At 39.4% G+C, this 27,450-nt stretch overlaps 2 protein-coding genes and 2 non-coding genes across 12 annotated transcripts in view; 1 reads left to right on the plus strand and 3 right to left on the minus strand.

The window, feature by feature from the left end:
* Window positions 1–41: 41 nt before the first annotated feature.
* Window positions 42–9,768, minus strand: CCT6A (chaperonin containing TCP1 subunit 6A). Its single transcript, XM_033840864.2, has 14 exons — window positions 9,554–9,768; window positions 9,043–9,106; window positions 7,489–7,623; window positions 6,455–6,628; window positions 5,591–5,694; window positions 4,868–4,978; window positions 4,477–4,636; window positions 4,310–4,392; window positions 3,552–3,648; window positions 3,092–3,239; window positions 2,535–2,668; window positions 1,879–1,981; window positions 625–697; window positions 42–365 (listed from the first exon to the last, which is right to left on the minus strand). Exons 1-14 carry the CDS (start codon window positions 9,688–9,690, stop codon window positions 293–295), a joined length of 1,596 nt encoding a protein of 531 aa, XP_033696755.1. The 5' UTR covers window positions 9,691–9,768; the 3' UTR covers window positions 42–292.
* Window positions 2,904–3,043, minus strand: LOC117308360 (small nucleolar RNA SNORA15). Its single transcript, XR_004522345.1, has one exon. It is a non-coding gene; the product is annotated as a small nucleolar RNA SNORA15 (small nucleolar RNA).
* On the minus strand, window positions 6,761–6,894 carry LOC117308365 (small nucleolar RNA SNORA22). Its single transcript, XR_004522349.1, has one exon. It is a non-coding gene; the product is annotated as a small nucleolar RNA SNORA22 (small nucleolar RNA).
* Window positions 9,769–9,968: 200 nt separating the features above from the next.
* The window catches only part of PSPH (phosphoserine phosphatase), a 49,097-nt gene continuing 31,615 nt past the window's right edge, over window positions 9,969–27,450 (plus strand). For 2 of the 9 annotated variants that reach the window (XM_073792075.1, XM_073792074.1), the window contains exons 1-3: window positions 9,969–10,103; window positions 10,594–10,686; window positions 18,301–18,415. The gene's annotated coding sequence lies outside the window, so the exon portion shown is untranslated. Of the gene's footprint in view, window positions 10,560–10,593; window positions 10,687–18,300; window positions 18,434–27,450 lie in introns of all 9 variants that reach the window. The other 7 variants (XM_019922001.3, XM_019921998.3, XM_073792077.1 and 4 more) reach the window with 6 other exon arrangements.

Consider the following 27,450-nt stretch of genomic DNA (forward strand, 5'->3'; position numbering starts at 1 on the left):
AATATATGCTTATCTAACATGTATTTTTATATCACTGACGCTAAAGCAAAACATCCTGTTTATTGGTAAGTATGGCCTGTATGTGTACACTACAGTGCAATTTAAAAAATATTGTAATTATAATTTCAGAACTTCAGAATCTGAACAGATGCCAGTGTTCTCTCCTTTTTTTATATGGGAAAAGAAAATCCTTTGAAAATCATTTGAAGCTTGGACAAAACTTCCATAGCTATATTCTTAGGATCACTCTGTAGAATCTTCATGATTCAGATGATACAAGGGAAGCTTCAATTCAACCTTTTAGAGAAGACATTCCAGCTCTCATGATCTCATCAACCAGGAGAATGTTGGTGGCAATCACAGTGCTGAAAAGGGGGGAAAAAAATCAGACTACTCAGGTTTGAGGTATGAACTCTAATTCAACTCACAATTCAACTCAATCTCCAACTAAATTGCACAAATTATATCCAGTCAGGTTTCCCCTTTGCTTTCCATACACAGAAGGCTCACTTAGTTGCTGCCTTTGACTGATTACCTTTTCTTATGGAAAGAAAATTAAACATACCAATTTTAAAGAGTATGAATATTCCCCAAATGTTATAATTTTGGCTTTCCCAAACTTACCAGGAATGAAGAAGCTGTTTCTTTACACAATAGTTATCCCATACGCCTACTTCTGCTGCTACCATTGGCTCACCTGAAAAGTAACCCAGTATTCTTAAAATCATATAGAGCAGGTCATATGATCAGAATACTGTCTGAAAGAACTAATAAGAGTATTTTGTGCTGCTTCACTCATCAATGGTCACTCATTTCCTCCAGTATTATCTATGAGAACCCAAAGTTCCTCAATTTAGCCCAATGTTGTACTCCAGACCATGACTCCTGTGCACAGCAGCTTTGATGAGCGACTGACCTCTACTTAGAATGCTTCCAGTGATAGGAATGCTCTATTTGGTTATCAAATTTTTGAACATCTGTTTTTCTGGAGACGTTCCTATTTATCCATATTAAAGTACAGCACCTGAACTATAATCTGGCAAAACAGGCTTATCATTACCCTCATTCCAGAAATCTTTTAAATTAATTGGGAGACTGGGACTGGCATATACACACTACTATATATATATATAAAATAGATACTAACCTACTGTATAGCACAGGGAACTCTACGCAATACTCTGTAATGACCTACATGGGAACAGAATCTAAGAGTGGATATATGTATATGTATAACTGATTCACTTTGCCATACAGCCGAAACTAACACAACATTGTAAATCAACTATACTACAATAAAAGTTAATTTAAAAAAAAGAAACCTTTTATATTAACTTGAATGTGAATGATGCTGTTCACAATAGGTCTTACACATACTGCACAGATGTATCTCAGTTATCTCTCTTCCACTTTGTACTTGTATAATTTGGATTACACTGGCCTAAGATCAGGGTTTCACTCATTTTATTAGATTTGGTTCCCTCTTCCTGCATTTTTTGCTATCCTCAGCCTTTTTTCACCCATGAGTATGATCATGAAATGTATCATTTTAATCAAAGTCCCTGATAAAAAACAGTAAAGCAAGCTCAACATGAAACCCTTCAACATTAACCCAAACCACCTACCACAACTCAGCAATATCAACAAATCTGTACTCTTCTAAATTATTCAAATGTCTCCTCAATTCCCTTTATTTCTGTATCTAGTCATTACATTTTTGTGTCATACTTTAGAACCCAGAGATCCCGGATAGCACTGGTGTCAAAGAGCAAAAGCAACTCCAAGATTCTTCTCTCTCCCATTTTTTTTTGTCCTTCCTGGTCTTACCTCACCTATAGTATCTAGTTCACCCCCTACAAATAGTCACATCCTCCTTACCTGTGTTCAAGTCTACACCCACAAGTTGACCTGATTCTGAATGCTCTGCTTTAACTTTAACTAGTGTTTCCTGAAGGTCAAAACCAGAGTTCTGAGCAAGAACCTAAAGGAAACAAATTTATTTAAAAGACAGGACCTAATAACAGATAGTCAAGTCTGTAATAAATGAACAGTATTTCCAATTAATAGTTAACAAAACAAAACAAAAAACCAAACCTTTAATAAGTGAAAACAGACAGGTATTTATGTTCACTTTAGAGAATGACTAGATATACATTACCAACCAACTCACTAATCCACCCCAAGCCCGGCAATACACTGGTCATAAACTGTACCCTCAAGTAAGCATACAATAGAAAAATCACAGTATTAGCCTTAGTTTAAAACAAAAACAAAAAGCAAGTTTGTACCCCCGCACACTGCAAACCCTCTTAAAACAGCTATCTCTTGCCATCTGAAACATCAGATATTCAAGCCTCCCCTCCAGAGGAACCAATACATTCAGATAATAAGAAATACCTGTTCTAGTGTTAGGGTGAAAACTGATGAACCCTTTTTATTCAAAATCCACATTATGAAAAAACCCACATTAGCAAAAAGTTTTCATCAGATGAATCATTTTGGTGTAGTTTAGAAAACAGTTAAAGCAGTCACACCTTGGGAATAATGAGCAATGCATCAGCAAATGCTTGAACTCCAAGTTGGGCCCTGCCCTTTACACTGGGCTTGTATTTAATCAGGGCTTCTGCCATTGCCACTTCCACTGCACCAGCACCTGGAACTACACAGCCTGTTGGGTGGGAGGAAGAGAGAAATGCTAAGCTACAAAGAAAATAAAACTGTATGGGCAATTGTAAGAAAATATATAAATTAAAACACACAGGAAATCCATTAATTTGAGAATTCAGTATAACCACAGCAATTTTAGTATTACATTTGAAAGCAATACAGGCAACATTATCAAACAGCAGAATGATTTAACTAGCACATGGAAAATCCTGAAAGCTCTTAGTATTAGTTCATTTATTTGTACCTTCTTTTAACAACAGCATGCCATGAAAAAACTTAGCATACCATCATAGCCATTTTAAAGGTAAAACTTTACTTTTGCATGGTGTCTGGCTGTGTAAACTACTGATAAAAAGAACACAGTATTCAGCCATGCCTTTTAGACTAGCAAAAGAATATAATTTAAATACAGTGACGATCTTACCATCATCAATAGCATTTTTAACAGCCCTCAAGCCATCTCTTATTGCATCTTTGATTTGAGTAAGTGTGTGCTTATTTGGTCCTTTGATCAATAATGTGACGGATCGAGGATTGTTACAGTTCTCAATAAAGGTGAACTTCTCTTCTCCCTGTGTGAAGAGACAGTATTTTCAAAAACCAGGATACGGTTGTGCAAAGAATGACCAAATGAGAGGGCCTTATGAAGGAATAAGTAGCATATTAATAGGGCACAGCACTGATCACATTAAAGCAAGTAACTTCTTTTAAAAAGTCACATAAAAGAAATGTGATTTTCCCATCAATGGCTTATTACTACATATAAATCATCAAAATGTATATTAACAAAGCAAAAATATCATCCGAAGTTTGAATGAATTTTTAACTACTGAAGAATTCATGAGCCAAAAAGTAGTATTATTTTGGAAAGAAAATACACTTACCAATGTATATTCATAGACAAGTCCTGCATGTCCCAAACAATCAGGATTTAGGTCTTCAAGAGAATTTAGGGCTACCCCACCACAAGCAAGAGTCAGCCTGAAATATTCAAGTGTTTTAAGGGAGATGCAGAAGGGATTTTATTAGTTATGTTTAGAGATTAATATTTTTAGAAAGCAATCTTTATCAGAATTACATGCGAAAATTATATTCTAAAATAGATTTTAGCTTAAGCCTTTCCATTCACCACCAACTAGCTGAAAACTGGTCTTTTCTCCTAACTCTCCATTTAAGCCACTCTTAAGTCAGCAAATACTCCTCTGATATGAAATCTAAAGGTGCACAGAGCTCTTCATCATGGTGAGCTCTTTGGAAGAAAGTATTCCTCTGAAACCCTTGATGCTGTCTCTTGACATGGAAAAATATGTACGGTATAGGTCATCATTTAAAAATAAAACAAGTATATCAACAATCATAGCAGCACTATTCACAACAGCCAAGGCAGAAACCCAAATAAATGTCCACTGACAGATAAAGGAATAAACGAAACTAAATGTGGTATATACCCATACAGTGGAATATTATCTTTAAAAAGAAATGTGATCCTGGAAAACACAGGTAATGTGATAAATTTTATATTATGTATATTTATCGCAATAAAAAATAAGAAAAATCACAAAAATAAGAGGAAAAAAAGGAATAATTTAAGTTGACTTGCAAAATAAGTTAAATTCACATCACAGATAATCTGTATCCGTACCTTTCCATATTTCTCCTTTTAGCTCTGCGCAGAGCTACTATGCCTTCTTTTGCAAGAGCATCTAAGGAAAAGGGGTCAATTCCCTGTTAACAACAACAAAAAATGTTTCAATATTTTACCTTTAAAATAAAAAGATACACACTAGTTTATGAAACAAAATTTCTCACCTTTTGATTAATAACAACAAATCCTTTATCTGAATCACCACAGACTTTCTTTTTCAGGTCTATTATTTTTTTAACTCTGTCTTCAATGAATTTTCTTTCAGCTTTCACTAGTTTCTCTCTCTCCTCTGCACTCTTGTAAAAAAAGCCAGAATTCACTTCTCTAAAAAAAGGAAGTTACAGAAAGGGGAGGAAATATTTAGCAAATAGTCACCGAGCTCCAATTCTACCCCTGGTACGTTTTCAGAGACTATTTCCTGTAATTTTCCGAAACCCCATCGAGGCATTATTGTCCGTACAGCCGGGAAACTGATTCTCACAAAAAAGTGACTTACCCCAAATATCAAGCTCTTCCACCTCTCTTCCATTTTTAAGGAGATATATATAAACTCACGTTTTTTCATATTCTAATGACACGTTGCATGTGAGGATGTACACATCTTCTACTCTCTTTTTCATATCAGGATGCCGTGCCCCATGGTCCAAAACAAGACCTCTGATCAAGCTGTTACAACACATAAAAATTATATTCTTATTGATTTCCAGATGGGGTGTAACATATGCTAACAAAACTAAAACAATGAATTGAGACTGTATTGATAATTTTCACACAATCAGCTTTATTTCTTGAGCTATTTGAATAGGACTTTTGGGTAATACGTAGCAAGGTTCAATTGTGAAAAAGCAGAATTCCAGAACATGACAAAAACAAGCCATTCAAATGAAAGTAACAACCCCGTCTTGTGCAGACGATTCTGCAGAGAAATAGTCACAAGTTTGGTAGGCTATTAAACTGTGATCACCTCATTTAAAAAACGCTTCCAAACTAGGTCTTTTAAATAATTTTCTTTAAAATTCCCTGAAGTCTCCCATATGCTTTGTTCAATAAATGCCAAATGACTGATGTAGTTGACTATCCAGAATCATTCTATGTAAAAATACATACCATTAACTTCATTTCAAGAGGAAACAGATACTACTGAGTAAATGAAATACTCATCTAGGCAATATACGTTAATTCAAAGACAAAAAAAAAAAAAACAGGCAAAATATATGTATTGTATAAACTCCTTCAAGTTTGTAAACACTCTTTATTTCATAGCATTCTACCACCTACCTTGTATCGGTTTCAGATTTATGTTTCATCTCCATGATCTCAACCATGAAGAGGTCAATAGGTTCATCTTGTTTTTTAATGGCTAAAATGGAGTCCACTACAGCCTGCAACAGAGTATAACCATTCAATGAATTTGACTAGCAGAAGTTGAGACACTTATGTTGTTTGTTTAATCTTCAGAAAAGTTTAAAGCAGACAGCTTCTCGTCTTTAAAAATGTCTGTACTGATCTAAGTCTTTTTTTTTTGCGGTACGTGGGCCTCTCACTGTTGTGGCCTCTCCCGTTGCGAAGCCCAGGCTCCGGACGCGCAGGCTCAGCGGCCACGGCTCACGGGCCCAGCCGCTCCGCGGCATGTGGGATCTTCCCGGACCAGGGCACGAACCTGTGTCCCCTGCATCGGCAGGCGGACTCTCAACCACTGCGCCACCAGGGAAGCCCCCCAAGTCTTTTTTTTACACGCTAATAGAATGCATTATTTGTAAAGGGCTGAAGTCATCTACATTTCTGAAACCTCAATGTGTAATTACCTAAAGAATCACTGACATCTCTACTACTAGTGGCTTTTTAATAAGGAAATCTCCATTTTAGAAACCTCTTTTACTGAAAGCTCTGATTATACCTTCATAACCTGGCCAGGTATGCTATTACGATTTTCTCACTTTACTTATTTTTTCTATTTTTAGGGCCACAGATCAGGTTATCACTGCCACAAAAATGAACCTACTTACTCCACAGAGGATGGTACTGTGAAGACTTCAGATGGCACTCTATAACTGGAATTAGTAAGAATACTGATGTTTCCAGTTGCCAGGGGTTTTCAGTATAGATGTAATGTACCAGACACATATCAAATTTAACACATACCTCTGTTAAGACATCAGCAAGTTCAGCATGAACTTTAGTACGTAGAGATGTTCTGGCCACATCTATAAGTGTTTCTCTGTCCATCTCTTTGCTTACTTTGACTTGTTCCAAAAACTGAAGTGCCTTTTCCTTTGCAGCTTCAAATCCTTCCGTAATTATTCTGGGATGAAGACCCTATAATAAACACACAATTACAAAACCGCCACTAACAACAGAGACCTTCAGTTAGATGCAACTATAGCTCACGATAAAGCAAATTTATGAAGGGATATTCTGGATCATTCATACCCTTAAACACAATTAATATAATGTGCTGACTTTCTGAATACATTTAAAAGGATAAAGAGTCCTTTCAATGCAGAGGAAAAGAACAGACATTGCTCTAGCACAGAGTCAAAGCCAAGGGAACTATAAAGCACACTTGGGTGTTCACTGTGCAAACCACAAGGGATAACACCCAAAACTCAATACTGTGTCATAACAACTGGCAGTCAATAGAACCATTATATCTTTCCTATAGGTGATATGAAATTAATTCACACCATTTACTAATAAAATAAACAGGGAGACTAAGAGTCTGCTTTCTCTCTCTTCCCAGGAATTCTTCCTAACATCAGATTAGTACTCACTGAGGTTTGCTTTAACCTTGGAACTACTGAGGGCTAAAAAAGTTGTAGTATTCTTATTTAAATTCAAGGTTTTTGTTAGCTTTTTCCTTAAAAATATGCCTAATCCTGAATATTCCATTTCTACATCACAATTATTAATCTGTTATAGGCATATAAAAACTGTATATGCAATGCAACTTGATAAAAAACACATTTCAGGCCAAGGAAGATTCTTCAACTCATCCAGGATCATAGTAAATTTGTGTCAGAGTAGGATACAGACCCTTGTTCCCATATTTAACCCCATGCTCTTTACATTCTATTATATGGCCTCAGTTACCACTAGCACATCAGTTTTTATAAGTAAAAGTAAGATTATTTCCTATACACAACAAAATATCACAGAAACACGAGAATCATGTATACTTCAGAAATGTAGAGATCCGCCTGCTTCAGGAGCTCTCCAATAATTAGGACATTGGAAGTGGTACCATCACCAGTTATGTCATCCTGGGCTGTTGCTACTTTGGCTATTAAGGAGGCTGTTGGGTGTTGAATTTGCTGCAGGTAGAGAAAGAAAAAAATTCGTGGAACAACTTAAAAATGAAAACAGCCCAAATATACCTTAAAATGTGTGAAAGGCTAATCTATCTGCACAAAATGCCCAAGTGTACAGCTACATATTACTCTGATTAAAAACTCATCATTAGCTATCAGTTTATGATGACAGAAACACCTTCCTATATAAATTTGTTTCCTTCTTAGATTATCTCCACTTTACTAATGAGGAAATGTGAGACCCAGTTAAGGTTAACTCAAGGGGATAGAACTAACAAGAACAATAATTTCAAATCCATGTTCCATGCATGCCTCTTTATGACAATTTTAAGATTCTTGTGAGAATAAACCAAGTGCCCTTTAAATGAAAGCCTGGCTGCCCAGTTTACTTGGCACTGAACAAATAATTAAAATGAAAAAAGAAAAGAAAAGAAAAACTTAGCCTCTTTAGCAAAGATCATCAGTGGATGCTAAGTAACTCTGGAAAGGTTTTGGAAAAACAGAATATTCATTGTTTGTCACCCACAGATTCTTAATTACAAAGGCTCCAACATGGCTCCTGCACTGCTTTTGTCTTCTTATACTCCTTTAATCCTGTACAGTTGTCCAGTCTTTTATGTCTTTGGGGACACTCACAGTTTTAAGAATCTAAGCAGACTATCATTCAATTAGGGAAAATTTAAAAGTCATGTAGAGACGGCTTTTCTGACATCAAGTTTAAACTAACTATGGCTCCTACTGTTCTCTGCTAGCACAGGCCACCACTTAAGCCACGGAACAAAAACTACACCTTCTAGGTTAGCTATTCCTTACTGAAGATATTTACAAACACCTGGAATGTTGAAGGCATGATATGCTATTATCAAAACTCTAAATTTTACTCTAAACTCAAAACATAGGCAAGTCATTTCCTTTTCTAGGATTTGAACTGTTAGGTTTTGGAAACTTAGGGATGAGTAAAATGACTGCTCTTCTCAGTTAACCTCAGATTCTTAGTCACTGGGACTTTAAAAATGGTAGTTTTATTTCTCCTCCAGTTGGTGGTGGAGAAGTGTGATATAACAAAAGAAATGCTGTTTGAAAAAGTATAACCATCCTGTCACATTTTGCTTCCCTGATTATGTCAATTGCTCTCAGTTTTTATTAGAATTTTAGTAATTAAAACCCTTTAACGAAGGCTTTAAACGGCAAGGGCAGGGGATTCAAAAGGAAGTTTATTAGATTCCAGGGCTCTCACTGTATCCTACTGTCAACAACAGTACTGATTACATTTTTTCTACTTCTTCTGTTGTCTGGAAAACTACCTGTTGAGAAGGATGAATATGATTTTCTCCTACTTTGTAAAATAGTAAAAGTCTTCCTACAAATCAAATGTACTACGGAAAACCAAGACATTTTGGACCTAGTCTAGCAGCCTCTCACCATTTCATGAAGCAGCACATTTCCATCTTTAGTGAGCTTGATGTCTCCAGCACCAGAAACAAGCCTGTTCAATGGGCAGAAATGAATCACAGTGTGACTTTTTCAATAGAGACTAAATTAAGAGGCCCATAAAAATCGGGCTTTACCCAGATCCTCAGGAGCTGGGGCCAAGGGTTGGTTCTCTAATTCCGGTAACAGGAATGGTGCAATGCCCACCCCTCCCGTCTGGGAAACAGTCCTCAGGGTCTCTTAGGTCCCAAGCGCGCGGGGCGGCGAGGGCCGCGCAGCGCACGCGGGCAGCTTTGTTCTCGGCGGAGGCGGCATCGACCACCAAAGGAAACGGCCAGGGCAAGAAATAGGACCGACCCGGCACAATGCGGGGAAGAAAGGCCGCCGCGGCGAGCGCAGAGGCCCGGAGGCGGCGGGCTCTAGGCCTCAGTCCCCGGCGCAGGCCCGCGACAGCGCGAGGTGCGCGATGCCAGCCCAGCCCTCCCCGCCAGCCCCGCCTTACATCTTCATGGTGCCCTTAGGCCCCAAGTTGGTCCTCAGCACGTCCTGCAGCCCCCGGGCCGCGCTGATGTTGACCGCCAACGCCGCCTGGGCTCGGGCCACCTCAGCCTTGGGATTCAGGGTCTTCACGGCCGCCATAGTTGACCCAGCAGAAGAAAATGAGGGAACCCGGTATCCGGAGAGCTCAAAGCCGGTTCAGCGTGGCTGTGAGGCGCTATCCGGGTCTTCTGGAAAAGTCGGGCGCGCCGGGCCCGCCTCCAGCGTGCCCGCGCGCCGCCGCCATTGGGCCTTGGGTCGGCCGGTGCCACTCATTGGGTCGCGGCCGCACGTAGCCCCGCCCCTCTCATTGGCCGCGGCGCCATTGAGCTCGGGAGGAGCGTTTCCCCCTGGCAACCAGGGCTCGCAGGGTGCCCCGTGCGCTCCCTAGCGCCGGGTTTTGCTGACCCCGGACCAGAGGGCGTAGGCGGAGCGGGCTTGTTGGCCGCGTGCGTCAGGGCGTGAGGGGAGAGGCGGCTGCTCTTTCCCGGAGGTCTCCGGCCGCAGGGTGTAGGGTGGGCCTCCTCCCTCCCCCACTCGCGCCGTTTGCCCTTTTTATCGCCTTGCTGCTTTCATCCCGGTCAATAGTTTTCTTGACTGTGTAGTGTGTGCTGGACGGTGTTTTAGGTGCTGTGGGCGGGGAGGTAACAGAGTGGATCTGATAAGGACCCTCGACCAGTATCGTAGGTGTTTTAGGCGTAGGGAAGACGAAGAGATATAATGTGAGGTGGAAAGTGCTAGAAGCCTTTAGAAAGCTACGTGATTGGTGCGATGGCAATTGAGGAAAAGCAAGAGTCAGTCCACCCTTCGGGCACACGACACAGTGCTGAGGCTTCAGGCCCTCAAGGCAATTTTGAAAACTCAAACTTTGTTGAGCAGTGGTGTCCGGCCTTTGAGAGGACTCCTTTATTCTGAAAGATGTCCACAACTGTTTTCTCGTATCCAGTTCTCGCCCCCTGCCTAGATACCAGGTATTCACTGATGTTTTGTATTTTATTTTTATAGGTAATGACTAAAACTGTTCAGAATTCAGAAGGTGCCAAAGGGTATATGGTGAAAGGTCTTCCTACCTCCTCTAGTTCAACTTCCTCCTGGCAGGTACCTTTAGCTACATAAGTTTCCTTTAGATAGTGTGAATTCCCCAGATGCTCTCTGAATTTCTAAATAAATACGTATATAAATATAAGAAATTTCCCCCACACAAAATGGCAATTTATAATATGCACTATTGGGTGTGTTACACTTAAAGTATCTTGGAGATTGTTACATATCAATACAAATACGTCTTCCTCATTCTTATTAACAGCTGCATGATATTCTTTGTAAGAATGACCTGATTAGCCAGTCACCTACTGGTTAACATTTAGATTGTTCCCAGTTTTCTCCTAGCGACTGCCTTGGTATATAATGCTTTTAAGTGGTTTTGTGTATTTGAGAATCGCGAAAGCATCTAAGTTTGAGTTACATAGTAGAAGGAGATGCATGATTAGTTCTGGAGATCCTTAATCCTCAAGAAGCAGGTAGCCTAGTTAGGGAGATAAACTTGTAAAAAAATGACAGTAAAGTATAGGATGTTTTATTTAAGGGATGAATGCAGTGCTCTGAGCACAAACGTATTAACTCAGAGTATCAGGGAAGGCTTCTTGGAGGAGGTAAGTTTTGAATGATACATAGATACTTTGCAGGAGAAGAGGGCTTAGGAGAGTGATATCAGACAGAGAGCGACAGTGGAAGGGCCTGGCATGCCCAGCGGAAGGTGGGTGGATAAGATTTGCAAGAGACAAATCTGGTGAAGTAGCTTGTCCTGACTGTTAGGGCCTGGTTTGCTAGTTAAGAAGTCTGGGCCTAAGCCTGCCAGCTGGATTCTTTGGTGAGAATCCACCCAAAGAACTAGTGATGAAGGTAACACTGGAGGTGGAATGGAGGATGAACTAAGGGAGAAGACTGAGGATAGGGCAATCAGAAAGAAAGGGGTTGAAAAGTCCATGCAGAAGGTGATGAAACATTTTTAATAACATAAATAAGGGGGAAAATCATGTTTTAAATAGCATGTATAATATGTTCTCAGTTTTTAAACCATTCCCCTTGCATCTATACAAAAAAGGACAGAGGATATGCATCAAAATATTAACATTGGGGACTTCCCTGGTGGTCCGGTGGCTAAGGCTCCGCACTCCCAGTTCAGGGGCCCCGAGTTCCATTCCTGGTCAGGAAACTAGATCCAACGTGCTGCAGCTAAAAGATCCTGTGTGTTCAACTAAGACCCGGCGTAGCCAAATAAAAATTTAAAAAGATACTAACATTGACTATATTAAAAAAATTTATAATGTTTTCATTTTTGCAGCCCCCCCAATTTATGTATCTATAAAAGCGGGATGCAGAATTATATACATGAACATATGAAATATACAAAGTATACCCAGTGTCTTATTTTTATGAAATCATGTATATACACATATGATTTCATAAAAATATTAAATATTTAGGGTACTTCCCTTGTGGTCCAGTGGTGAAGACTGCGCTTCCATTGCAGGGGGCACGGGTTCGATCCCTGATCGGGGAACTAAGATCCCATGTGACACTGCCAAAAAAATACATATATATATTAAATATTTATATATATAAAGGACAGGAAGGATATCCTCAAAATGTTGAACATTTTGTTTCTACCTTTGCCAATTTTATAGGTGAAAAATGGTATCTGAAAGTTTTGGGGGTTTTTTTTGGCTGCACCGTGCAGCTTGCAGGATCTTAGTTCCCCCACCAGTGAAAGCGTGGATTCCTAACGACTGGTCCACCAGGGAACTCCCTTATAGTTTTGTTTGTTGAGGGTGAGGCTGAGCATACATCTTATATGTAAGATTCGTTTGTAGGTTTTTTTCTGTGAACTGTCTATTTACATCTTCTGTTTTCCTATTTGGTTTCTTATGGATTTGCAGGAGCTCTCTTGTGTTTTCTGTGTTGCAATTAATTTGTCCCAGTGTTATTTATATTTCGTATTTATGCCTTTTTTTCCAATTAAACGTTAAAATTTTTTTCAGGTAGTCAGTTGTATTTTTTTCAGGTAGTCAGTTGTATCTTTTTTCTTTTATGTGTGTTTGAATTTTGTGCTATACTGTGTAAAACAAGCTTTACACCCAAAAAATATTTTTAAATTTCTCCCATGTTTTCTTTTGTATTTTTAAGGTTTTGTGTTTCATTTTAATCTTTGAGTCATTTGGAATTTATTTTATTTTGGTAAGGAATGAGATAATCAGTGATATAATAAAAATATATATTTGGTCTTTGTCTGTGGTTCCTGGAACAGAACTAAACCATTTGTTTTCTGAGAGATAGGAGTGTCTTTTGTTATCCATTACAGTCCCCTTTAGAATATACCTGAGTCTGTGCTATTGAGGTGAGTCAAGGTAGGGACCCTAGATAGCCTCAGGGTGGGGGCTGGTCACTAGGAAGACCAAACATGTGATTAGAGGATGGGAAGTCTCAGCCCCGTGCCTCCAACCTCTGGAGAGTGGAGTGGGGCTGGAGATGGGTTATAAAAATGCTTGAACAATCAGTGTGAGTGAACCCATTGATGTCCTGGCAGGGTGGTACACCCAGAGGGCATGCTAGCTCTGCGTCACTCCCCCAGTACCTTGTCCTGTGCACCTCTTCCATCTGGGTGTGCCTGAGTTGTATCCTTTCTAATAAGCTACTAAACCTAAGTCAAGTGATTTCCTGAGTTGTGGGTCAGTCTCAAAAATTTTCAGTTTCCCCTAAGGAGGGGATTTTGTGGGAACCCCCGAATCTGTAGCCAAGTTGGACAGAAGTGTGGGTAGCTTAGGGACCTGGGACTTGCAACTAGTGTCTGAGTGGAGGCAGTCCTGTGGGTCTGAACCCTTAACTGTGGGGGTTGCCCTAACTCCAGATAGTGTCAGGATTGAGTTGCTGGATGCCCAGTTGGTGGTAGAGAATCAGATAGTTGGTTTCTGAGAATTGGTGCTTGGGAAAAACACAGAATCCAATTTAATTTTTCTTCCAGAATAATTAATGTTTTCCACCATTAATGTGTAATATAATTATTAGCATATGCTACATTCCCAGATGTATCTGGATCTACTTTGGACTATATTCAGTTCCATGCTGTTGTAAGTTTCAACACCATATTGTTTTATTTACTATAGTTTTACAGTATGTTTCAAAATTTGGTAGGGCCAGATCCTCTTCATCAATCTTTTTTCAGAAAATTTCTGGCTATTTTGCATGTTTGTTTTTCTTTTTAAATAAATAATAGAATTAATCTAGTTTTTTAAAATCTTTTTTTATTACTTTTTAAGTAAAATACATGTTTTAACAGGTGGAATATTCAAATTTATGCAATGGAAGTGGAGATAGCAAAAGGCCAGGGGCTAGAGGCATTTCTGATATAAAATTGACTGAATTTCGAAACATGTGCTACATAGTTACCATTTCTAGTCTAGGAGTCTGAAGAGGTCAAGGAAATTCCAGAGAAGGGGCAGGTTTTGTATGGGGAGGTGGGGTAACAATATTGATTTTAGGTAATGTTTCTTCTGTTGTTGGCCATTCATTCTCTGAGTGTCTACTGTGTTGCCGAGTACTGTGCTTGGAGTAAATATACACATGAAAAGAGAAGGCCCCTTCAAAGACTTCCCAGTGTAGAGAGACAAACACACAATAACATACATAATATATACAATATACTAAAGACCTGTTGTGGTATGTATAATCTCAGTGCATGCTATTTAGAGAAGACTTCCTAAAGCAAATCTTTTTCTTAACTATTGAAAAAATATATTTGATTTTCTTATTACAAAAATAATACATAATCATTATAGAAAAAGTAGCAGAAGCAAATAAATTTAAAATAAATTCATAATCTCATTGCTCAGAGGTGACCATTTGTGATGGTTAATTTTATGTGTCAATGTGGCTGGGCCATGGTGCCCAGATATTAGGTCAAACATTACTCTGGACATTTCTGTGAAGGTGTTTTTTTTTTGGATAAGATTAACATTTAAATTGGTGGATTTAAAATTTAAACATTAAATTTACTCTATTGTAAAGCAGAGTATCCTACAATAACGGGTGGGCCTCCTCCAATCAGCCGAAGGCCTTAATAGAGCAAAGACATATCTCCCCTTAGCAAGAATAAATTCTGCTAGCAGACAGCCTTTGGGTTACCAACCCTCTATGATCATGTGAGGCAGTTCCTTAAAGTAAATCAATCAATCTCTCATTTTAACGTGGATGATGCCCTACATGTCTTCACTTTAACAGTAGATACGCTGTGAGGCTGTATATCTATATATCTAGATTGATATGTATAGATAGATATCTAGATACACATTCCGTTGGTTCTGTTTCTCAGGAGAATCTTGACTAATACAGATTACAGTGCTGATAAGGCTTCTAAAGGAGCAGAATCTTAAGGATGAATTTTCTGAATTGGTTCTGGGGTTTTTGGAATTGGCTCTCTAATATTAGATTTAAAGACTAATGATTCTGTTTCTAATAATAAAGAGAGTAGTAGTAGTGGTATAGTTCATGGCATGTTATGAAAATAGAAATATGCAAAATATCCCAATTGGATGCTCCTAATCAAACACAAGGGGCAAGGACCTGGGTAACCATATATATGATACCTTCGAACATTTTTGACAAACTAATGCATATAATGAGGTTGGCTGGTTGCTTCTAATGTCACTGGACAAAGTCGGGGAAGAAAAGGATGAGATCAGGGATTCAAATTCCCAGCTTAAGCAATATATAAATCACCTGAAATCTTCTGTCTATCCTGAAAGAGACTTTTAGCTCCTATAGCCACAGGGCTGAGATTGCTGAAATCTTATCATGTGAGTGGCTGAATTACAATGCAAATTGAAAAGTGAGGGCATTATGAGGAAGGAATGGGATCTGAAATTTGGAGTGGGACGTGTGAGAATACCCTGATGAAGCTGGGGACATTGAGCGCCTACATACTGTTGAATCTTCTTTGCCAGTAGAAGCAGCCTCTCTAACCCTGTCTGTGGAGATTTACGCTTCGTTGCTCTGTGAAACTGTAATGGCCTCCCCTGAGGCAGTTGCCTTGCAAAATACTGGTGATTCTCTTCAGGACTCACCCCTTTTTGCTTCTGAAGCTGTAACTAGACTAAAGTCTCAGTAGGCCCTGGAGGCACAAGTAAGTTACATGAAGAAGTGGCCTAAATATCCATGATCCCAACTCATGCTATCTTACCTTCTCTCTCTCAGCCTGCACCTATGGCCTCATAGGAAGTTCCCTGTGATCAGTTGACAGAGGATGAGAAAACTTGGGCCTGGTTTACTGATGGTTCTTCAGGACATGCAGGCTCCACCTAAAAGTGGACAGCTGTAGTACTATAGCTCCTTTCTGGGACATTCCTGAAGGATAATGGTAAAAGGAAATCCTCCCAGTGGGCAGAACTTCAAGCAATGCAACTGGTTTTTCATTTTGCTTAGAAAGAGAAAAGGCCTGATGAGTGATTATATGCCAGTTCATGGGCTATGGCCAGTGCTTCGGCTGGATGGTCATGGACTTGGAAGAAACATGATTAGAAAATTGGTGACAAGGAAGTCTTGGAAAGAGATACATGGATTGACCTCTCTGAATGGGTGAACAACATGAAGATATTTGTGTCCCATGTGAATGCTCACCAAAGGGTGACCTCAGCAGAGGAAGATTTTCGTAAGTGGCTAGAATAATTTATTCTGTGGATACCAGTTGGCCTCCTTCCCTAGCCATCCCTGTCATTGCCCAGTGAAGTTATGAAAAAAGTGGCCCTGGGGGCAGGGTTGGAGGTTATGCATGGGATCAGCAACATGGGCTTCCATTCACCAAGGCTAACTTGACTACCCCCACCGCTGAGTGCTCAATCTGAGCACTGAGATTGAGTGATATGACACTCAATCCCTGATATGACACCATTCTCTGGGGTGATCAGCCAGCTACGTGGTGGTAGGTTGATTACACTGCACCATACGTCTGTCATGGAAGGGGCAACGTTTTGTTATTGGAATAGACACTCTGGATATGGATTTGCTTTCCCTGCATACAATGCTTCTGCCAAAACTACCATCCGTGGACTTAGAGAATGCCTTATCCACCATCATGGTATTCCACGCAGCATTGCTTCTATTCAAAGAACTCATTTGATAGCAGAGGAAGTGCAGCAATGGGCCCATGCTCATGGAATTCACTGATGTTACCATGTTCCCCACCCTCCTGAAGCAGCTTGATAGAATGGCAGAATGGCTTTTCAAAGACTCAGTTATTGGGCTAGCTAGGTGGCAGTCCCTTGCAGGGCTGGGAAAAAGTTCTCCAGGAGGCTTATATGCTCTGAATCAATGTCCAATATACAGTGCTGTTTCTCTCACAGCCAGGATTCACAGGTATCTAGGAGTAGAAATGGGAGTGGCACCCCTAGTGACCCACTAGTAAAATTTTCGCTACCTGTCCTCATGACCTTATGTTCTACTAGCCTACAGGTCTTAGTTCCAAAGGGAGAAATGCTTCTACTAGGAGACACAATAATAATTCCATGGAACTGGAAATTAATACTGCCACTCAGCCACTTTGAGCTCCTCATGCCTCTGGGTCAACAGGGAAAGAAGAGTTTTACTGGGTTGACTGGGGTGATTGATCCTGACTACCAAAGGGAAATTGAGGAATTGCCTGGCACCCAGTGGTTAAGACTCAGCGTTTTCACTGCAGGGCCCCATGTTCGATCCCTGGTCAGGGAACTGGGATGCTGCAAACTGCACGGTGCAGACAAAAACAGCAACAACAACAACAAAACAAACCAAAAAAAACAAGGGGAAACTGGACTACTTCTCCACAACACAGATAGTCTGGGATACAAGAGATCCCACAAGGTGTCTCTTAGTATTACCATGCCTGTGATTAAAGTCAGTGGAAAACTATAACAACTCAATTCAGGCAGGATTATTAATGGCCCAGGACCCTTCAGGCATGAAGATTTGGGCCACTCCAACAAATAAAGAACTGTGACTTGCTGAAGTGCTTGCTGAGGGCAACAGGAACACTGTATGGGAGTAGAAGAAGGTAGTTCTAAATACCATCAGCAACCACACGACCAGTTACAGAAACGAGGACTGTATTTGTCGAGTATTTTTTCCTTATGTTATTATTAATACGTGTGCGTATGTCTTGAGCAAATATCTTTGTTTTCTTCTCTCTCTTATTCCTTTATCATGTAACATAGTCATGTAACATTATTGACTTTATGTCATAGTATTTATTGTTAACTTTATAGCATAGTTTTTAAGTTATGGGGTATCAGGAAGAAGAATAAACATCACCCAAGGACTTTGCATTCTCTTCTGGGGAAAGGGTTAGGGTGTTTTCAGTTGTCTATGCAGGAGAGTTGTATCATGTTAGGCAAACTTATGACCTCGTTACTGTCTTTATTCAATTATTAAATTTGAGGAGATACATACGAGTGCCAACTAGACAAGGGGTGGACTTGTGATGGTTATGTGTTAACCTGACTGGGCCACAGTACACAGATATATGGACAAACATTATTCTGGATGTTTCTGTGAAGGTGTGTTTTGGATACGATTAACATTTAACTCAGTGGACTTTGAGTAAAGCAGATTATGCTATATAACATGTGTGGGCCTCATTCAATCAGTTGAAGACCTTAATAGAACAAAAACCTTACCTCCCCCTAGCAAGACAGAGTTCTGCCAGCTGACTGCCTTTGGACTTGAACTGCAGCTCTTCCCTGGGTCTCCAGTCTGCTGCCCTATCCTGCAGATTTTGAACTCACCAAGCTTCCACGGTCACGTGAGCCAATCCCTTAAAGTACCTCTCTCTCTCTCTCTTTCTCTGTCTCTCTGTGGTGTGTGTGTATGTGTGTGTATAGTACAGGTATACCTTGTTTTATTGCACTTCATTTTATTGCATTTCACAAATATTCCGCTTTTTACAAATTGAAGGTTTGTGACAACCCTGCATTGAGGAAAGTCTACTGGCACCATTTTTCTAGCACCATTTGCTTATTTCATGTCTCTGTGTCACATTTTACTAATTCTTGCAATATTTCAAATTTTTTCATTATTATTATCTTTGTTATGGTGACCTGTGATCAGTGATCTTTGATGTTACTGTTGTAATTATTTGGGGGCACCATGAAACCTGCCCGCATGAGATGGTGAGCTTAGTAAATGTGGGCATTCTGACTGCTCCATCTACCAGCCATTTCCCCATCTCTCTCCCTCTCCTTGGGCCTCCTTATTTTCTGAGACACACAAATTTTTTTTTTTATATTTCATATTTTATTTTTTTTGAATTTTATTTTATTTTTTATACAGCAGGTTCTTATTAGTTATCCATTTTATACATATTAGTGTATACATGTCATTCCCAATCTCCCAATTCATAACGCCCCCCCCCCCCCCCCCCCACTTTCCCCCCTTGGTGTCTGAGACACAAAAATTTTGAAACAGGGCCGATTAATAATTCTACAGTGGCCTCTGAGTGTTCAAGTGAAAGAAAGGGTCGCATGTCTCTCATGTTAAAAGCTAGAAATAATTAAGCTTTGTGAGGAAGGCATGTCGAAGTTTGAGACAGGCTGAAAGCTAGGCCTCCTGTGCCAGTTAGCCAAGTTGTGAATGCAAAGGAAAAGTTTTTGAAGGAAATTACAAGTGCTACTCCAGTGAACACACAAATAAAAAAGCAAAATGGCCTTATTGCTGATATGGAGAAAGTTTTAGTGGCCTGGTTAGAAGATTAAACCAGCCACAACATTCCCTTAAATCAAAGCCTAGTCCACAGGAAGGCCCTAACTCTCTTCAATTCTATGAAGGCTGAGAGAGGTAAGGAAACTGCAGAGTAAAAGTTTGAAGCTAGCTGAGGTTGGTTCACGAGGTCTAAGGAAAGAAGCCATCTCTAATGTAAAAGTGCAAGGTGAAGCCACAAGTGCTGATGCAGAAGCTGCAGCAAATTATCCAGAAGATCTAGTGAAGATAATTAATGAAGCTGGCTACACTAAATAACAGATTTTCAATGTAGATTAAACAGCCTTATATTGGAAGAAGATGCTGTCTAGGACTCTTATACCTAGAGAGGAGAAGTCAATGCCTGGCTTCAAAGCTTCAAAGGACAGGCAGACTCTTTTGTTAGGGGCTAATGCAGCTGGTGACTTTAATTTGAAACTAGTGCTCATTTACCATTCTGAAAATCCTAGAACCCTTAAGAATTATGCTAAATCTATTCTGCCTACGGTTTATAAATGGAACAGCAAAGCCTGGATGATAGAACATCTGTTTATAATATAGTTTATTGAGTAATTAAAGCCCACTGAGACCTACTGCTCAGAAAAAGATTCCTTTCCAAATATTACTACTCACTGACAATATACCTGGTCACCCAAGAGCTCTGATGGAATGTACAATGAGATTAACATTTTCATGTCTGCTAACACAACATCCATTCTGCACAAGGAGAAATTTTGACTTTCAAGTCTTATGACTTAAGAAATACATTTCATAAGGCTATAGCTGCCATAGACAGTGATTCCTCTGATGGATTTGGGCAAAGTCAATTGAAAATCTTCTGGGGACTTCCCTGGTGGTGCAGTGGTTAAGAATCCACCTGCCATTGCAGGGGACATGGGTTCAAGCCCTGGTGCAAGAAGATCCCACATGCTGCGGAGCAACTAAGCCTGTGTGCCACAAGTGCTGAGCCTGTGCTTTAAAGCCTGTGAGCCACAACTACTGAGCCCACGTGCCAAAACTACTGAAGCCCGTGTGCCTAGAGCCTGTGCTCTGCAACAAGAGAAGCCACCGCAATAAGAAGCCCGCACACTGCAACGAAGAGTAGCCCCCTCTCGCCACAACTAGAGAAAGCCCATGCACAGCAGCAAAGACCCAACACAGCTAAAAATAAATAAATAAATATATATTTTTTTTAAAAAAAGAGAAGAAAACCTTCTGGAAAGGATTCACCATTCTAGATGCTATTAAGAACGTTAAGAAAATATTTGTACTTTATGGGAAGAGGCCAAAACATCAGCACTAATAGGAGTTTGGAAGAAGTTGATTTCAACCCTCATGGATGACTTTGAGGGGTTCAAGACTTCAGTGGAGGCTGTAACTGCAGACGTGGTGGAAACAAGAGAGCTAGAATTAGAAGTGGGAGTCTGAAGATGTGACTGCATTGCTGTAACCTCCAGATACAACTTTAATGGATGAGGAGTTGCTTCTTATGGTTGAGGAAAGAAGATGGTTTCTTTTTTCTTCTTTACTTTTTAAAAAATATTTATTCATTTATTTTGGCTGCACTGGGTCATGTGGGCTCTTTTTTTAGTTACGGCATGTGGGCACTTAGTTGTGGCATGTGGGCTCTTAGTTGTGGCATGCGGCATCTAGTTTCCTGACCAGGGATCAAACTTGGGCCCCCTGCATTGAGAGCAGGGAGTCTTAACCACTGGACCACCAGGGAACTCCCAAGAAAGTGGTTTCTTGAAATGGAACCTATGCATGGTGAAGATGCTGTGAAGATTGTTAAAATAACAAAGGATTTAGAATATTACATAAACTCAGTTGATAAAGCAGCAGCAGGATTTAAGAGGACTGTTTCCAGTTTTGAAAGAAGTTCTACCGTGGGTAACATGCTATAAAACAGCATTGCCGCTACAGAGAAATCGTTCACGATGGGAATACTCAATTGATGCAGCAAACTTCATCACTGCCTTATTTTTAAAAAATTGTGACAGCCACCCCAGCCTTCAGCAACCTGATCAGTCATCAGATATCAGCAATACGCTCCACCAGCAAAAAGATTACAACTCACTGAAGACTCAAATGATAGCAGTTTTTAGCAGTATTTTTAGATTAAGGTGTGTATTTTTTTTTTAACAAATAATGCTATCACACACTTAGTAGACTACATTACAGTGTAAACATAACTTTTATATGCACTGGGAAGCCAAAACATTTGTGTGACTTGCTTTGTTGTGATAGTCACTTTATTGGAGTGGTCTGCAGTATCTCCAAGGTATGCCTGTACACACACAAACACACACACATCCCTATATATGTAAAGATATATATATATATACATAACAAAAATCATACAGTATTTGTCTTTTTGTGACTGAATTATTCCACTTAGCAGACGTCCTCAAGTTTCATTCGTGTTATAGCATATTGCAGAATTTCCTTCCTTTTTAACGCTGGACAACATTCCATTGATGGTATATACCACATTATGCTTATCCATGCATCCATTGATGAATACTTGGGCTGTATCCATATTTTAGCTATTGTGAATAATGCTGCCGTGAAACGTGTGTACAAATATCTCTTCGAGACCCTACTTTCAATTCTTTTGGGTATATACCCAGAAGTGGAATTTCTGGGTCATATAGTAATTCCAATTTTAATTTTTTGAGGACCCATCATACTGTTTTCCACAGTAGCTGTACCATTTTACATCCCCACCAACAGTGCACAAGTGTTCTAATTTCTCAACATCCTCATCAACAGTTGTTGTTTTCTGATAGTAGCCATCCTAATGGGTATGAGGTGGGTATCTCATTGTAATTTTGATTTGCATTTCCCTTAGGATTAGTGATGTTGAACTGCTTTCATGTGCTTATTTGCTATTTGTATATCTTCTTTGGAGAAATATCTATTCAAGTCCTTTGACCGTTTTTGAATTGGGTTTTTTTGTTGTTGAGTTTTAGGAGTTCTCTGTATATTCTGAATATTAATCCCTTATCAGATATATGATTTGAAAATATTTTCTCTCATTCTGTGGGTTACCTTTTTACTCTGTGGATACTGTTTCTTGATGAACAACATTTTAAAATTTTCACGAAATCCAATTTGTCTGTTTTTTATTTTGTTATGTGTGCCGTTGGTGTCATATCCAAGAAATCATTGCCAAATCAAATGTTTTGCAGCTTTTGTCCTTTTTATTCTAAGAGTTTTATTGTTTTAGGTCTTACATATAGGTCCTTGACCTATTTTGAATTAATATTTGTATAAGATGTTAGGTCAGGGTCCAGCTTCATTCTTTTTCATGTGAATATCCAGTTTTCCCAGCACTATATGTTGGAAAGATTGTTCCCCCCATTGAATGGTCTTGGCACCCTTGTCAAAAATCATTTAACCATACATGTTTATTTCTGAGCTCCCTATTCTATTCCATTGGTCAATATGTCTGTCTTTATGCCAATACCATACTGTTTTTTTGTTTGTTTTTCATACTGTTTTGATTACCATAGATTTGTAGTAAGTTTTGAAATTAGGAAGTGTGAGTCTTCCAGTTTTGTTCTTCTTCAAGGTTGTTTTAGGACATATACAGGGTCCCTTGAGACTACATATGAATTTTAGGATAGGTTTTTCTATTTCTGCAAAAAATATCGTTGGAATTTTGTTAGAGATTGCATTGAATCTACAGATTGCTTTGGGTAGTATTGCCATTTTAACAATATTAAGTCTTCTAATCCATGAATATGGGATGTGTTCCATTTATTTATATCCTTTTTAATTTCCTTTAGCAATATTTTGTACTTTTCATTGTATGAGTCTCTCACCTCCTTGGTTAAATTAATTCCTAAGTTTTTTGGTGCTATTGTAAATGGAATTATTTTAAATTTCTTGTCAGATTGTTTATTATTGGTATATAGAAATGCAACTGATTTTTTCGTGTTAACTTTTTTTTTTTTTTTTTTTTTTTGCGGTATGTGGGCCTCTCACTGTTGTGGCCTCTCCTGTTGCGGAGCACAGGCTCCGGACGCGCAGGCTCAGCGGCCATGGCTCTCAGGCCCAGCCGCTCCGCGGCATGTGGGATCTTCCCGGACCGGGGCACGAACCCATATCCCCTGCATTGGCAGGCAGACTCTCAACCACTGCGCCACCAGAGAAGCCCTCGTGTTAACTTTTTAATCTGCTACTTTGCCAAATTCATTTATTAGTTCTAAAGCTTTTTTATGGAGTCTTTAGGGTTTTCTACATATGAGATCATATCATCTGCAAACAGAGATAATTTTACTTCTTCCTTTCCAATCTGGATGCCTTTTATTTCTTTTCCTGCCTAATTGTTCTGGCTAGAACTTTCAGTACTATGTTGAACAGAAGTGGTGAAAGTGGGCATCCTTGCCATACTCCTGTTCTGGAGGCAGGAAAGTGCAAGATCAAGGTGCAGGCCTGGTCAGGTGAGGGTCTTCTTCCTGGTTCACAGCCAGTGCCTTTTTTCTGTGTCTTCATATAGTGGAAGGGGCTGGGGGTCTCTGTGGTATCTCTTTTATAAGAGCACTAATCCTTTTCATGAGGGCTGTATTATGTTGCTGTATTATGTTGCCCCCATGGAACTCGAGAACAAGGAGAACTGATGGAAATAAAATAGTGCTTATGCTGTTTGCTATGCTGTAAGTGATAAAGTCCTTTGTCTTTGATCCAGGAGTCTGTTTTTGGCCACCATCTATGAAGTGGTATCAGGCTAACTTATTAGTTTGTAAGTAGGATAAAATTAACTCTCAGACCTGACAGTTTGCCAAATGGTAATTTTCTATTTTGATCATTCTTTTTTTTTAACATCTTTATTGGAGTATAATTACTTTACAATGGTGTGTTAGTTTCTGTTGTATAACAAAATGAATCAGGTATACATGTACATATATCCCCATATCTCCTCCCTCTTGCATCTCCCTCCCACCCTCCCTATCCCACCCCTCTAGGTGGACACAAAGCACTGAGCTGATCTCCCTGTGCTACGTGGCTGCTTCCCACTAGCTATCTGTTTTACATTTGGTAGTGTATATATGTCCATGCCACTCTCTCACTTCGTTCCAGCTTACCTTCCCCCTCTCCGTGTCCTCAAGTCCATTCTCTACATCTGCATCTTTATTCTTGTCCTGTCCCTAGGTTCTTCAGAACCATTTTTTTTTTTTTTAGATTCCATATATATGTGTTAGCATACGGTATTTGTTTTTCTCTTTCTGACTTACTTCACTCTGTATGACAGTCTCTAGGTCCATCCACCTCACTACAAATAACTCAATTTCGTTTCTTTTTATGGCTGAGTAATATTCCATTGTATATTTGTGCCACATCTTCTTTATCCATTCATCTGTTGATGGATACTTAGGTTGCTTCCATGTCCTGGCTATTGTAAACAGAGCTGCAGTGAACATTGTGGTACATGACTCTTTTTGAATTATGCTTTTCTAAGGGTATATGCCCAGTAGTGGGATTGCTGGGTCATATGGTAGTTCTATTTTTAGTTTTTTAAGGAACCTCCATACTGTTCTCCATAGTGGCTGTATCAATTTACATTCCCACTGACAGTGCAAGAGGGTTCCCTTTTCTCCACACCCTCTCCAGCATTTGTTGTTTGTAGATTTTTTGATGATGGCCATTCTGACTGGTGTGAGGTGATGCCTTATTGTGGTTTTTTTTTTTTTTTTTACATCTTTATTGGAGTACAATTGCTTTACAATGGTGTGTTAGTTTCTGCTTTATTACAAAGTGAATCAGTTATACATATACGTATGTCCCCCTATCTCTTCCCTCTTGGGTCTCCCTCCCTCCCACTCTCCCTATCCCACCCCTCTAGGTGGTCACAAAGCACCAAGCTGATCTCCCTGTGCTATGCGGCTGCTTCCCACTAGCTATCTATTTTACATTTGGTAGTGTATATATGTCCATGCCACTCTCTCGCTTTGTCACAGCTTACCCTTCCCCCTCCCCATATCCTCAAGTCCATTCTCTAGTAGGTCTCTGTCTTTATTCCTGTGTTACCCCTAGGTTCTTCATGACATTTATTTTTCTTAAATTCCATATATATGTGTTAGCATACGGTATTTGTCTTTATCTTTCTGACTTACTTCACTCTGTATGGCAGACTCCAGGTTTATCCACCTCATTACAAATAGTTCAATTTTGTTTCTTTTTACGGCTGAGTAATATTCCATTGTATATATGTGCCACATCTTCTTTATCCATTCATCCGATGATGGACACTTAGGTTGTTTCCATCTCTGGGCTATTGTAAATAGAGCTGCAATGAACATTTTGGTACATGACTCTTTTTGAATTATGGTTTTCTCAGGGTATATGCCCAGTAGTGGGATTGCTGGGTCATATGTTAGTTCTATTTGTAGTTTTTTAAGGAACCTCCATACTGTTCTCCATAGTGGCTGTACCAATTTGCATTCCTACCAGCAGTGCAAGAGTGTTCCCTTTTCTCCACACCCTCTCCAGCATTTATTGTTTGTAGATTTTTTGATGATGGCCATTCTGACGTGTGAGATGATATCTCATTGTAGTTTTGATTTGCATTTCTCTAATGATTAATGATGTTGAGCATTCTTTCATGTGTTTGTTGGCAGTCTGTATATCTTCTTTGGAGAAATGTCTACATAGGTCTTCTGCCCATTTTTGGATTGGGTTGTTTTGTTTTTTATTATTGAGCTGCATGAGCTGCTAATAAATTTTGGAGATTAATCCTTTGTCAGTTGCTTCATTTGCAAATATTTTCTCCCATTCTGAGGGTTGTCTTTTGGTCTTGTTTATGGTTTCCTTTGCTGTGCAAAAGCTTGGAAGTTTCATTAGGTCCCATTTGTTTATTTTTGTTTTTATTTCCATTTCTCTAGGAGGTGGGTCAAAAAGGATCTTGCTGTGATTTATGTCATAGAGTGTTCTGCCTATGTTTTCCTCTAAGAGTTTTACAGTTTCTGGCCTTACATTTAGGTCTTTAATCCATTTTGAGCTTATTTTTGTGTATGGTGTTAGGGAGTGATCTAATCTCATACTTTTACATGTAGCTGTCCAGTTTTCCCAGCACCACTTATTGAAGAGGCTGTCTTTTCTCCATTGTATATTCTTGTCCTTTCTCCACTGTACATTCCTGCCTCCTTTATCAAAGATAAGGTGACCATTTGTGTGTGGGTTTATCTCTGGGCTTTCTATCCTGTTCCATTGATCTATATTTCTGTTTTGGTGCCAGTACCATACTGTCTTGATTACTGTAGCTTTGTAGTATAGTCTGAAGTCAGGGAGCCTGATTCCTCCAGCTCCGTTTTTCGTTCTCAAGATTGCTTTGGCTATTCAGGGTCTTTTATGTTTCCATACAAATTGTGAAATTTTTTGTTCTAGTTCTGTGAAAAATGCCAGTGGTAGTTTGATAGGGATTGCATTGAATCTGTAGATTGCTTTGGGTAGTAGAGTCATTTTCACAGTGTTGATTCTTCCAATCCAAGAACATGGTATATCTCTCCATCTATTTGTATCATCTTTAATTTCTTTCATCAGTGTCTTATAATTTTCTGCATACAGGTCTTTTGTCTCCTTAGGTAGGTTTGTTCCTAGATATTTTATTCTTTTTGTTGCAATGCTAAATGGGAGTGTTTTCTTGATTTCACTTTCAGATTTTTCATCATTAGTGTATAGGAATGCCAGAGATTTCTGTGCATTAATCCTGCTACTTTACCAAATTCATTGATTAGCTCTAGTAGTTTTCTGGTGGCATTGTTAGGATTCTCTATGTATAGTATCATGTCATCTGCAAACAGTGACAGCTTTCCTTCTTCTTTTCCGATTTGGATTCCTTTTATTTCCTTTTCTTCTCTGATTGCTGTGGCTAAAACTTCCAAAACTATGTTGAATAAGAGTGGTGAGAGTGGGCAACCTTGTCTTGTTCCTGATCTTAGTGGAAATGCTTTCAGTTTTTCACCATTCAGGACGATGTTGGCTGTGGGTTTGTCATATATGGCCTTTATTATGTTGAGGAAAGTTCCCTCTATGCCTACTTTCTGCAGGGTTTTTATCATAAATGGGTGTTGAATTATGTCGAAAGCTTCCTCTGCATCT

Source organism: Tursiops truncatus, chromosome 15, assembly GCF_011762595.2.
Source record: "Tursiops truncatus isolate mTurTru1 chromosome 15, mTurTru1.mat.Y, whole genome shotgun sequence".
Lineage (NCBI taxonomy): Eukaryota > Metazoa > Chordata > Mammalia > Artiodactyla > Delphinidae > Tursiops > Tursiops truncatus.